General features: G+C 45.3%; 2 protein-coding genes across 2 annotated transcripts; both read left to right on the forward strand.

Moving 5' to 3' along the window:
* Positions 1 to 1,770: 1,770 nt before the first annotated feature.
* LAESUDRAFT_716588 (uncharacterized protein) lies at positions 1,771 to 2,309 on the forward strand (the record flags this gene model as incomplete). The annotated part of the gene is made up of 2 exons (XM_040907268.1): positions 1,771 to 1,908; positions 1,962 to 2,309. 2 exons carry the CDS (start codon positions 1,771 to 1,773, stop codon positions 2,307 to 2,309), a joined length of 486 nt encoding a protein of 161 aa, XP_040760544.1.
* A 266-nt stretch (positions 2,310 to 2,575) lies between these two features.
* Positions 2,576 to 2,896, forward strand: LAESUDRAFT_716589 (uncharacterized protein; the record flags this gene model as incomplete). Its single annotated transcript, XM_040907269.1, has 1 exon — positions 2,576 to 2,896. One exon carries the CDS (start codon positions 2,576 to 2,578, stop codon positions 2,894 to 2,896), a length of 321 nt encoding a protein of 106 aa, XP_040760545.1.
* Positions 2,897 to 14,383: the final 11,487 nt, after the last annotated feature.

Consider the following 14,383-nt stretch of genomic DNA (forward strand, 5'->3'; position numbering starts at 1 on the left):
TCAGCTTCATGGTAGCTGCCTTGCTGTCGCTCACACTCGCAGTGGCTTCAGTCTTCGCCTTTGGGCATTCCTGGTAAGTTTTTGTCAATGGACACTGTGCCTTGCAATGCCCCTTACCCCCGCATTGAAAGCAGGTTATCTCATCATTCGACCTCTTCGGTGTTTCCCCTCGACTAGATCCTTGTCCGCAACCATGCTGGCCATGCTGTCCATGCTGCCCACAGCCGCTCTTCCCTCCTCGAGATGTGCTAACCACAGCTTCAGTGGTAGCAGTCTGCTCACCTGACTTCAGCACAGCGTGTGAGTCAGCTTCAGCTCGCAGCATGTGTATGATCTTATCTGGTGTGACCATTTTCTTGGTCACGTCTGTCGACAGCATCTAGTTATAGATCTCAGCGGCTGTCATAATCGCAGTGACACTTGGTGCGAAAGAGCGGGGAATAGACGTTGTGATTGCATTGATGTAAGTACGATCTTCGATGATGATGTTTGACTCAGCTAACTTCTCCTTGAGCTCTGCTAGCTGGTCGAGGTGCTGGCGCAACTTGCGCTCATCAGTACACTTCAAGGTGAACAACTTCACTTTGGTTACAGCATCCATAGCAGCAGTCAGAGTTCCGAACTCGGTCTTCAAGCCAGCCATGACTTGATGCACCTCGGTAATGCTAAGGTACCTCCGAAAAAGTGAGTCTGTAAATTTTCCCATAATTGCATTGAGCATCTGCTTGTTAAGCTTGATTTCCGCAGCCTCCGATGAGTCAGCGGTGCATGCCAGCAGTTCGTCAGCATCACAAGCACCTGCTGCACATTGGACACGGCCAAGCCATATACAATAATTTGATCCATCGATGGCAAGCTTTGGGACTTCTGCAAATTCCTTCGCAACAGATGTTGTCATGATGGGAACAGTAGGTTGTGATGGGGAAGGTGCTGGTGGTTGAGCAAGGGAAGTTAAAGAAGGTGGAGCAGCTTCTGCTGAATATAATGTAGGATTAATGTGAGACAAATGAGCAAGGTGGGATTCCGTATGGTACAGATAAAGATCTCCTAGATCTGAAACCTCGTGACCCTGCTGTCCAAGCAGGCAACGAGTACTAGTGCGAATATGTGCACGTTCAAGGGTAATGGTCTGCTTATATCTAAAGCAGATCTTCATGCACTGACTTCGAGTATTCGCAGGTGATAAGCTCGGGGCTCATAACCTAATGCGCTATGGCACGGAGGTGCAACGGATGACCGTGAAGGGTCAACACAGCTGGTATGCCTGCATCTACTCGATACGGAAAGACCGGAGGGTTAAAGTGATGCGTACTATCGCATCAGTGGATTGCACCAGGGTAAAGCCTCTCTATTCATACCTAAAGTGATGCATACTATCACGTCACTGTGCTAAGCGTAAGTACATCTGTACGGTGTGGAACTATATGTAAAACCACATATGCAGATTGCACCAGGTTAAAGCCTCTGAGGCATCCGATGAACTCGCTGCAAATATATATGCTAACTGTCAAGTGTCTGAAGGGAAGTGAGCATTGGGGAGCTCAAAATCGAGTGGGGTGAGCATATACTAGACTAGGCAATAATGTATCCTTATAGGTACCAAGGTAAGCCACAGATCACAAATTGCGACACGCTGATCATCAACGGCGCTACTTACCAGCTGACTTCTTTGAAGGCAAACCCTTGAAAAAGGTTTTCATCAATCGACTCACTGAAGCAGGTCAATACTGTTTTCCTCGCAACAAACAGCCACTTTCTCCTCTCAAACCTATGCCCCCCATTCGCTCATCTGAGTGGACCACTGCTACCAAAGCAGCACAGCACACAGAGCTAAGGCACTGCGTGAGGCACACAATGAGTGAAAGAAAGCAAAGTGCATTGAAAAATGTATTAAGCAAGCCGAGGAAAGTAAAGCCAAACTTTCCCACACTGAATGACTCGAACCACCTCTGCTATATCAGCACCCCCCTCCAGGTGAAATCTGTAACTTCACCAAGACTGATCCAGTCCAGAAGAAGGTCGATGTATACCACGTTGAGCTACACACCACTATTGAGCACCTCAAAGCCTACTACGATTCCTTCGACAAGCATCATCATCATATTAAAGGCGACGACAAGGAGCTACTTATCTGGCTCGCTGTGACACTCAATCGCATCAATATGAATCTCAATTCATACATGAAGGAATACATGGATGAACAGTGGAAGAGATTGAACTGGAGGTTACAAGTGATTGGAAAGGTCAAATTCACAGGCCTTCAAGCGAACTACCTTACTATTTCGCACCAGCTCGCTGAGATCATTTGAGGGAATTTCTTTGAACAACTGTAATATTCCTAGTTACATGTACTTTCGTCAATACTATAGCATTCACTACCTTCACACACAATTATCTCAAATTGTTAAATTGGACAGACAAAATGGACGAGTAGTTGAATACATCATACTGTTTGAAACAATATTCGCATATCTACCATTAATGTGCACCCAAGAGACAATCATTGCATGATACACTATCGCTGTTGAAACCAATTACCTCACTTTCACCTATCTACCCAACTGCTTCATTGATGATGAGTACCTCTAAAGATGCCAAAGTGTCCATGTTCCAGCTTGATGAAACAAACTGGACAGACTGGTTCACACGCATGCGTGGTTACCTGATGATGAAATGTCTCTGGCAGTACATTGATATGCTGACATACAAGCTGTCACCCCAGATGAAGTTTAACATCGCCACTGCCCTTGCTGTGACTGATGTGGATCCTCCTGAGACCACTATCACTCCAGTTGACATCAACACCCAGGAATCATGGGATGAAGATGATCAGCAGGAACTAGGCATCATTCTGGTATGGATGCAGCAAAAACTGCACTCAGATATATGTAGATGAAATTCCTCATGCACTCGATGCATGGGAAACCCTCAAACAAGTTTATGAAACAGAATCTGTTCTAGAGACCTGAAACCTTGCTGTTGAGTACATGAATACTCAGATGGACGATGGAAAGTCACTTCAACAACAAATTGACGACTTGGAGATGCAGCAAAATTACATCACCAAATCAGGGTTCTGTCACAGATTTTCACCACAAAGTCTGCACGTGACTTTTCTCACATCACAGATCACGTGCTTCACCAATATCTCATGCCACTCAGCCACAGACGTGACACGTAGAGATCAGGTGATAGTCCACATCACATGTTATGGTCCAGACCCGTGGATGATACAGTCGAACCTGTCTATTCCAGGATACAATAGAGGCACCCATTTGGAAACAAAAGGAACAAGGACTATTGTTCGGGATCATCTAGGCAATCAGCTCAAGGTATAGCTGTTACCACGATAGGATGGATCGTCTCACCGTTCCCACTGGAGTACATCGATCTTCTCACCTATTGTTCTACTTACAGATAGATTCTCCCACTTATTGTTCCATGTATAGTTTAGTCGCCTAGATATGTAGATAGCCAATCATCTATTTTGTAGTAGTGGTATGATGAAGGTAATGTAATCAGGCTCCTGTATACGTATATAAGACCAGCATATAGAGGACGAAACTTCAGATTGTTTCTCCTCATCTACCACTGTAGCACTTACTGAGCTCACCAGCTCCTGCATATATCTCTCACCCTTCCAACTGCTTGCTTCATCGCCAAGTAAGTGCTAGGCTCTTGCACCACATAAGGGTTCAGGGGGATCATAGGGACCAGGGGGATCAGGGCAGCACATTCTACGTGACTGTTCCCTTTTTAGTCTCTTTGCTCTCTTGTCCAGTGGTGCTGTGGCATTAGAAACAATCTGACCATTTTCTGCATCCCTGCTTAGTGTCTAACACAAGTGGTCACATATTTTCAGCGCAAACAGTTTCAGCCATAGCGCGCAGCTTTTTTGACATACATTCCAATCCGATCTCTACCTGGTGTGAGCCTCAGCAAGACTCTGAGCTGCCCAAGGCTTCGAAGCACAAGGCCACATCTAGAATTGACCTCGATGCACACTACAAGTGTCAAGAAACCAACAAGAAGCGTGGAAGGCTCCTCACACTTGCATCGCTAGGTGCATCATCCACAGACAGGCAGCGAGCAGCAGCGAGGGTCATCGACACCACACACATCATAAAGTGCGGGATCATCCACAAATCTTGCGAGTGTACCCCACTGCTCGAACGCTACAAGCCTAGATGAGGACGCCTCACCACTGGTAGTCGCAAGCTGGCACCACCCCCAGAACTCATCACCTCCAACGCAGTACCTCCCCCCATCATTGCTCCCATCCCAGTTCGGCCGCTACCGAACTTCATTAAGACCAACACTGTTGCCCATCCCATTCACCCACTCCCATCAAGAGTCAGGCCAATGATTCACATTGAGACACTCACAAAACAAGTGGATGCCACTCGCTTTCAGCTCCAGCCCATCTTAGGAGCTTTCGCATATCGTCTCAAGGACAAGCATCAGGGACCTATTTACAGCCTCACTACAGAACTCGACAAGGTTTGCACTGACCTACACACTGGAACGCACACATACACGTTCATCGAGAAGCAGGTCATCAACATGGTCTGTTTAGAAATAAGAGGGATAAGCTTCAAGCAGATAGGGAAGGAAGAAAGGCTGCAGGAGATTGCCAAGGCTCTGGTTTTCATCACGAAAAAGCGATATTTGAATTTCTTGTACTAGTCTACATATTTACCTTGCAATGGAGGGAGCCGATCGAGCATACGCGTCCACATTCAGACAGAGAATGGAGGACATACTCCATCCCAACATTGAAACGGCACACGACGGCAGTATCCCACGTGCCTCACAGCACAATTCACCTGAACCATGGCTAGGACCCCAAGATTCTGCATCACAAGTCAGAGGACCTGCATCCCTGACACCATCACTTCTGCCTGCATATGTCCCTCCCACATGGAAATTTGACGGACATCAATTTGAGCATCTAGAAGATGCGCTTAGGCAATCTAATCCCGGAGAAGTTCCAGATCACATTCGTGAATGGGTCATAGTCACTATGAAACTCACTGTCCACACGGAAGTCGCAAAGGTCTATAACATGCTCAAAAACAAACTGTACGAGCACAAGAGAGCCTTTGATGTGGTGATTCAAACCAACAAGAGCGAGCACTGGTTAAAGGAGGCAGTCCTCCAAACAGAAATCGGAAAGCTCAAAGACAGGATCCTCGTGCAAGATGCATATATGACAGTCCTCAATGACGAGATCACGAGAACACATGGAGCTATGCTAGACATGGGCAAGGAGATGATGGAAACAAAGGCAGAAAACACCAAGCTGCATCATGAGCTAGCTTCACTCAAAGCAAGCGGCGTCACAGGATACACCTCCGGCATGGTCCAAACACACAGACCCCACATCAAAATCACTGAACCTCCACACTACTCGGGCAAAGGAAGTCTGGAGGACTGGCTCCAACAACTCAGTATATGGATGCGATGGAACGAGATCAATGACGACGAACACAAGATCACCACAGCCCTGCTGCACTTGGAGGGTGGCGCGTTCACCTACATGTCTGAATATGTAACCAAGGCAGTGGCACGGCAATCACTCGGCACATGGGAAGACTTCGTCAATGTTTTCAAGGTTAACTACAGGACCCTTGACCCGGACAAGGATGCGCAACAACATTTGAAGGAGATCTGTGCAAAAACCTACCCCACGATGGTCTCCTTCACAGAAAAGTTCCACCAATGGGCCACCAAGACCAACTTGGGGCACACTGCACTCATTGGCTATATTGCTGAACATCGCGACAAGGATGTACATCAAGCAATGGTGACACGAGACAGTTTGGAAATTGCTTGGGAATTGCCGACCCCATCACCTGACCAGAATACCTCGACCTATGTCTTCAATTAGAGTTGAAGTTCAAAGCCGATAAGGCAGGACAGTGCAGAACAACTACGCCATCATCATCACAAGCATTGAAACCTCAAAAGAACCCTAACGCAATGGACGTGGATCGAGTATCCACCCTCACCAAGGAACAGGAAGGATGGCTGGAAAAGAAGCTGTGCGTACGATGTGGGAAACACCCCTTCGTATTTAAACAGTGCTGCCCAGACCTCAAGTATAAAGGCAAATTTGAAATGCCAAAACGGGGGCAAGCGACGAGGGCAATATCAACAACAGCATCATCAACCAGCTCTGACAACAGCAAGGTGAGAGAGGAAGCAGTCCGCACTTTCATAGCCAGCTACGACATGAAGGGAAAGGAAAAGGAGGCAGAACCGCAACCAGCTTTCGAAGCAGCTAGGATCACGGAGGTAGAAGATGATGAGGATTTTCTTCAGCGGGTTCTCTGAGGTCTGGCCAGAGTTCCCATAAACACTGTAATAGTACCTACTCGATCTCGCATATACCAGTATCAGATTTTCTATACATTGCATCAACTGGTTCATCAAAACATGCAATCGATTTACCTGTTCACCTCAAACAGAGAGTAAGGGAAGTCCAGACTGAGGCGCTCCTCGATTCAGGAGCATATTCTTGTTACATCAACCCACGGCTGGTTGATCAATTGAATCTTGCTATGATCTCACTTGAGAAGGAGATCAGGGTTTATAACGCAGATGCATCCCACAACAAGGGTGGAACCATTAAGAAAAGGGTTCTTCTGAGTATAACTATAGGAAACCACATAAGCAGACAAAGCCTTCTGGTTACCGATATAGGTCACAAGGACGTTATACTAGGCATGAGTTTCCTCAAGGAGCACAACCCTGAAGTAGATTGGGGAAAACTCACAGTCGATTTCACCCGATGCCCACATAGATACGCATCCTCACAGGTAGCAGTCCAGGAGGAGGACCTGGAAGACCCAAACATCCCCACATCGAAGACCTGATGGAGTTTGTCAGTTCCCAGGAGTTAGGTGACAACTGGAATGACATGGACAGCTTCATTAGATGGGTGTCATTATCAGAAGACCCTGACACACAAGCTGTAGCGTCGCTCATCATGGGCCTTGACACCAAGAGGAATCGGGATAGAACACCACAAAAAGGAGAACAGGACAAAGACTACTGGTCAGCCTATGTCCCCAAACACTTCCACGAGTATGGTGATGTGTTCTCCAAGAAGCAGTCAGAACGAATGCCCACAAGAAAGCCCTATGATCATCCAATCGAACTTGTTCCAGAGGCATCATTACCATGCCCAGCAAAGTTATATCCTATGAACTTACAGAAAAGAAATTCGCTCGACATGTGGATAGACCAAGAGTTGGCCAAAGGATACATCAAGAGATCAAGAAGTCCAACAGCAGCACCCATCTTCTTCATCAAGAAGAAAGACGGATCATTAAGGCTAGTACAAGACTACAGGAACCTCAATGCAGTAACAAAAAAGAACAAGTTCCCAATTCCCCGCATTTTGGACCTCATCGACAGGCTCTCACATGCCAGTATATTTACTAAGCTCGACCTGAGATGGGGGTTCAATAACATAAGGATTAGGGAAGGAGATGAAGAGAAAGCTGCCTTCATCTACCATCGTGGCCTCTTCGAACCCACCGTAATGTACTTCGATTTCTGCAATGCTCTCAGCACCTTCCAGACAATGATGAATACAGTCCTTGAAGACTTAATTCATACTGGAAAGGTAGTAGTCTATCTAGACAACATCCTCATTTTTACGGACGATCTTGAAGAACACCGACAACTAGTAAAAGCAGTTCTACAGTGCCTCTGGGACAATGACTTATACGCCAAACTGGAAAAATGCTTCTTTGAACAATCTTCAATGGAATATCTTGGCATAATCATCAGCAAGAATTCAGTACAGATGGACCCTGCTAAAGTCGAAGGTGTACTCGGCTGGCCTGCACCTACTAAGGTCCAACAAGTACAGGCCTTTTTAGGATTCGTGAATTTCTACAGGCGATTTATAAAGGACTTTGCGAAACTCGCACGATCCTTAACGCTTCTCACCTATAAGGACGTGCCCTGGCAATGGAAGGAAAAGCAAGACCAAGCCTTCAGTGCACTCAAAACGGCGTTCACTTCAGCCCCGATTCTACAACTCTCTAACAATACTGTGCCCTACTGACTGGAGACAGATTCTTCAGACTATGCAACTGGCGCAGTACTCGAACAACTAGGAGAAGACAAACTATGGCATCCCGTCGCATAATACTCCAAGTCGCTCAACGAACACGAGAGAAACTATGAGATTTACGACAAGGAGATGCTTGCAATTATTCGGGCACTAGAAGAATACCGGCACTATCTAGAAGGACACCCAGAACCCATTGAGATTTGGTCAGACCACCTCAACCTTACATACTTCCATCAGGCACAGAAATTATCCTGGCATCAAGCGCGCTGGGCATTAGTCCTCACACGTTTCAACTTTATTCTAAGTCATCAACCTGGAAAGACAATGTTACATGCTGATCCTCTGTCCAGGAGGCCAGACCATGAGAGGGGGGTAGACAGCGACAATTCAAACCAAATGCTGTTAAAACCTGAAACCTTCGCTATCAATGCGATTCGACCCGCTCACGCATCTGAAGTTGATGATGCTCAACTACTGGAAAGGATCAAGAAGGCACTTACAGATGACATGATGACCAAGGATTATTGTGCGCTTTTGACTACAGGACAGCACGAATTTGGGAAAAACCTCACAGAATGGAACTTTGAGTATGGACTGCTACTCCATTGCGGAAAGGTTTATGTCCCCAAGGACCAACAGCTATGCCTAGACCTAATAAAGCTCCATCATGATACATTACCAGTCAGACACCCAGGCAGGTTCAAGACATTGGAGCTTATTACTCGGAACTATTGGTGGCCAGGAATGTCTGTAATGGTTAAACAATATGTACAAGGTTGCGACAGTTGTCAACGCAACAAGTACTCAAGAGAAAAACCATACGGACTATTACAACCCAATGATGTACCAGGAGGACCATGGGAGATCGTCACAGTTGATCTCATTACACAACTCCCACCAGCCATGGACTTTAGGGGAGAAAGGAAGACGGCAATACTTGTTGTCGTAGACAGACTCACGAAGCGAGTGCACTTCTATGCGATGGACAACACAGTCACATTGTCACAAGTCACTAATGTATTCTACAATGAAGTCTTCAAACTCCATGGATTGCCACGCCAGATTATCTCAGACAGAGGTACTCAGTTTGTGAGCAAACTATTCCAGGAGTTTTGCCAGAAGCTCAGTATAAAGTCTACAATGTCTACAGCATACCACCCCCAAACAGATGGCCAGACAGAAAGGGTTAACCAGGTGTTGAAACAGTACCTTCGCATGTACTGTAACCACAGACAAAATGACTGGGTCTATTATCTGCCAACAGCAGAATTCTCATACAACAACCAGACCCATGAGTCCACCGCACTTTCCCCATTCTTTGTCGAATATGGCCAACATCCAAAAATGGCACCAGACATACACGAATCAATATGTCACCCTTCATTGGAACATCTATTCACCCACCGATTTGAGGCCCAGGAACAGGCAAAAGCAGCATTGGAAGTTTCAGCTTCACGGATGAAATGGTACTTCGACGAGAAGAAGGGAGAAGTTCCATTCAAAGTCGGAGACCTAGTACTACTCAAGGGAAAAGATTTTAGAGTAAAAGTCAAATCCGCGAAGCTAGGCACACAAAACTTCGGACCTTACAAAGTACTTCAGAAGCTAGGCCCAGTCACTTTCAGACTGGAATTGCCCAAGCAAATGAAGGTCCACCAAGTCTTCCATGCCAGCAAGTTGATCATGTACCATCAAGACACCGTCGCAAACCACAAACCCCCAAAGCCCCCAGCTATAGAAATCGAAGAAGAACCAGAATTCGAAGTTGAAGAAATACTAGACTCGAAGGTTGTGAGGGGAAGGGTCCAATATCTCATCAAATGGAAAGGTTATGACCATTCTGATGATACATGGGAACCCCGAACAAATCTCACCAACGCCGACGAACTTCTTCAAGAATTCCACCAACAACACCCAGATGCAGCCAAAGCACCAATCAGGGTTGTTACGTTTGGTGGAAAACACTTCGAACTATCCTCATATGAAGTTGCACCGATATCCACACATTGAATCAATATGTCTGACCACCCAGATGAGTTCTTCCTATATCATATATCATAAAATGACAGACAATGCCAAATCACTGAAAAAATCCTCAAACGAAGCAGCAGGATGGGATATTTATGCAGCAGAAACGCACGAAATTCCTCTGCATTCCTGAGCTGTGGTAGGAACAGGAGTCGCAATTGACCCTCCCAAACACACCTATACATGAATAGCTCCACGCAGCGGACTGGCTGCATGAGGAATTGACGTGGGCACAGGAGTTGTTGACCCTGATTACACTGGAGAACTCAAGGTCATACTGATGAACACAACAGATTTCGTATTTTCAGTCAAGCCGGGAGACAGGATAGCCCAGATAATCTTCGAGTATTACACTGAAGGGCTTCCCTCCTGAAGTAACCAACCGTTGCGAGCAACTAGAAGGGGAAATAGAGGTTTTGGCTCCTTGGGACAATGAGCCTTGAGAGGGGGTAATGTCACAGATTTTCACCACAAAGTTTGCACGTGACTTTTCTCATGTCACAGATCACGTGCTTCACCAATATCTCATGCCACTCAGCCACAGATGCGATGCGTAGAGATCAGGTGATAGTCCACATCACATGTTATGGTCCAGACCCACAGATGATACAGTCAGACCTGTCTATTCCAGGATACAATAGAGGCACCCATTTGGAAACAAAGGGAACAAGGACTATTATTTGAGATCATCTAGGCAATTGGCTCAAGGTATAGCCGTTACCACGATAGGACAGATTGTCTCACCATTGCCACTGAAGTACATCGATCTTCTCACCTATTGTTCTACTTACAGATAGATTCTCCCACTTATTGTTCCATGTATAGTTTAGTCACCTAGATATGTAGATAGCCAATCATCTATTTTGTAGTAGTGGTACAATAAAGGTTATGTAATCAGGCTCCTATACACGTATATAAGACCAGCATGTAAAGGACGAAACTTCAGATTGTTTCTCCTTGTCTACCACTGTAGCACCTACTGAGCTCACCAGCTCCTGCATATATCTCTCACCCTTCCAACCGCTTGCTTCATCACCAAGTAAGTGCTAGGCTCTTGCACCACATAAGGGTTCAGGGGGATCAGGGCAGCACGTTCCACATGACCGTTCCCTTTTTAGTCTCTTTGCTCTCTTGTCCAGCGATGCTGTGACAGGTTCCCTGTAGCAGACTCCTGGGTCACCATGATATCTGCTTAGGCTTTACCACCCAGCTATGACCATGTGCTCATGAATCTTCTTGTGGGATTAGACCTAGCCACTGCCACCCCCAGCAGCTTATATCTAAGATCATCAATGAAAAGAATCATCATAAGGGAGAGTCCATTGAACACATCTCTCAGATCACCCACAAAGGCCCTTGTGGCAAATGTGGAAAGGTTAGTCATATAATGAAACAACACATCGATAATTGGCAACCTAAAAGAAAGCAGCAAGAGAAAGCTCAAGGGTATGATAACAAGCAGACCAAGCTGAAAGGCCAGTGTAAAGGACAAGGCAAAAAGCCTGCCCAGAATCAAGGTAATTTAACATCTTCTGCACATTTACATTCGATTACTGAGTCTTCAGATCAGGTGGGGGATCTAATGGTGGAACTTCACAGTCTGCAGTCAAAACTATAGCCAATGCCATCGTCACAGTCTAATTCTTTCATGGACATATCTGCATCTGTATGTAGTCTATGCCTGGAGCATATATGTATCTGTACTAGCATCCGTAAAGCAAATATCTATTGATATCGACATATATAACATGCATGATCCTGAAAGCAGTTGATTAATCGACTCTGGATGCACATCACATGTGACGCCATACTTCAGCGACTGCATCGAATACCTAAAGTTCTCAACACCTGGTAAAGCTAGAAATGCAGGTGGCAATCATATGATTGATATTGAGGAACATGGTGTAGTCATGCTTGAAGTATATGATCCTACAACAAAGGATCATTGGACTCTGATACTTCAGAAAGTCGTGATAGTGCCCAAAGCAGAAGGTCATTTCTTTAGTCTCAGACAGATCATTGATCAGGGTGGAAAGTATACCTCATCTCATAAAAGTGTAATCTTTCAGAAAAACAAGGGGCATCATATAGTTACATCCAACTATCATAATGAAAGCACTGATTTCAATTATATACATGGCAGAGTTCTTAAGAAACCAAGCCCTCCCTCAGACATTGATGATGGGATGATAGCTGGTATTCAAATGAAAGACTTTGAAATGTGGCACAATCGCTTAGGACATCCAGGCAGGGACACATTAGTTCATGTACCCAAGGCAACACAAGGTGTTACCTTCCAGGCAAAGCATTCATCTAGTAAGCTTTGTCATGGTTGCTCTCTAGGAAAAACTAAGTGATCTTCATTTCCAGAATCTAAGTTCAGAGCTTCTAGACATATAGAACTCATCCACTCAGATTTAGTTGAGTTTCTCTCACTATCTATTGATGGATTCAAATGGGCTGCCACCTTTCTGGATGACTTCTCATTATTTGGAAGGCTGTATTTCCTCAAACATAAATCAAACACACTTACGGCTTTCAAGTCCTTTGTAACGTGGGCTGAATGTCAACAGAATAACACTATTCTGCGGTTCTGATCTGATCGAGGTGGCAACTTCATGTCTAAAGGATTCAATTCCTATTTGAAGGATAAAGGCATCGAGCATGAGACATCAGTGCTGATGAGTCCACAATAAAATAAGAGAGCCGAATGATGACAACAAACAATCGTGCGACATGCAGAAGCTATACATCACCATGCAGGCTTGAGTGATGGCTTCTGGAAATTAGCTATTGATACAGCAATTCATGTCATCAACTGCCTCCCTAAAAAACATTTGAATTGGAAGACATCCATAGAAATGTGGGAAGGCAAAGTGCCAGATCTTTCCTATTTTAGAACATTTGGATGCAAAGCCAATGTAATGGTACAAGAAGAGCAAAGGCATGGGAAGTTAGCCCCCTAAAGCTGTGTCAATGACCTTTGTTGGATATGAAGCAGGAACCAAGGGATACAGGTTCTGGAATAGCTCCATCCGGTCCATCGTAATCTCTCGAGATGCTCAATTCGATGAGACTTCCTTCAAGTATCGAAAAGATTTACCTGAGCAAACTCAATTTGAACCTAGTTCAGTAGGCCCTTCAAGGGGAGTTCCTATATCTTCCATAAATTTATCAGGAGACAAAGGATTGCAGGTATCTCCCCCTAAGAAGGATACTGCTTCTAGAGCTCCTCATGCTACAATTGAGACTGAGACAGAAGACTTATCATCTTCTAGTTCATCTAATTCTGATGAGGATGACAATATCCCTACTGCTGCTAAAGGCAAAGGAAGAGACACTTCAGGGTACAATCATGCTACAGAATTCAGTCCTCAACAGGATGAAGGTAGCTGCACCTCATCCACCACCACCTACAAAGTGAGTCACATCAGATGCACCAGCACGGGTCCTACAACCCCAAGGCCTTTCTGGTTATAATGCTGGTGCTAAACGTAAAGGACTATTTACTCCTCATCAACATCATAGTGAACAACCTTTCAAAGAAATGCATCACAATGATGAGGATCCCTATTATGAGGAATATCCACATGTTGTTCATGGGCATGAGAACCTTCCTTTATATAATTTTACTGTGAACTGTCATGACACATTGTGACTCCTGTCTAAAAAGGCAATGAGCTGGCTGCAAGGTGCTGCCTGTGTCCTATGACTCATCGCCAGTGGTGAATGATAATATGAAGCAAGAAGGAGTTCAAAGGACCCTTCACCTTATCTCACATAAAAGAGAGGTGGTGGCTGTTAGGCCTTATAAAATAGGTGAATGATACTGGGGATACCCAGTTCCTCATAGGTGCTTATATACATGTATGGCAGAGCCCCTAGCACTTGTGCTACTGTGAGACCTCTGATACCTACATGTGAACATGATGCCAGAACCAGTAATGGTTCTGGTCTTGTCATGACAACTACCTACTATTGGCCATGAGGTTATCCAATGAGATAATTGTATAACATGGTGCCACCTTGTCGGTGACTGAAGTGAGACCACTATTGAGTGACCAATGGGGTGTCTACTACTTTAGTAAGGTGCCTCAGTGTCACATGGAATAGCTGAGCCTTGCAGGCTTCAGTGATCGTAGTTGAGTGCTAGTTAGGGGTCACGTGCTAGGAGCGCTAGTGTGGGCGCTTGTCTAGATCACGTGACTGGACATGTTTCTTGTGGATCATAAGTGGCTTCCTGTGATGTCTGTGCCTTGTGTCATG

Source organism: Laetiporus sulphureus, assembly GCF_001632365.1.
Source record: "Laetiporus sulphureus 93-53 unplaced genomic scaffold LAESUscaffold_45, whole genome shotgun sequence".
In the NCBI taxonomy this organism is placed as follows: Eukaryota; Fungi; Basidiomycota; class Agaricomycetes; order Polyporales; family Laetiporaceae; genus Laetiporus; species Laetiporus sulphureus.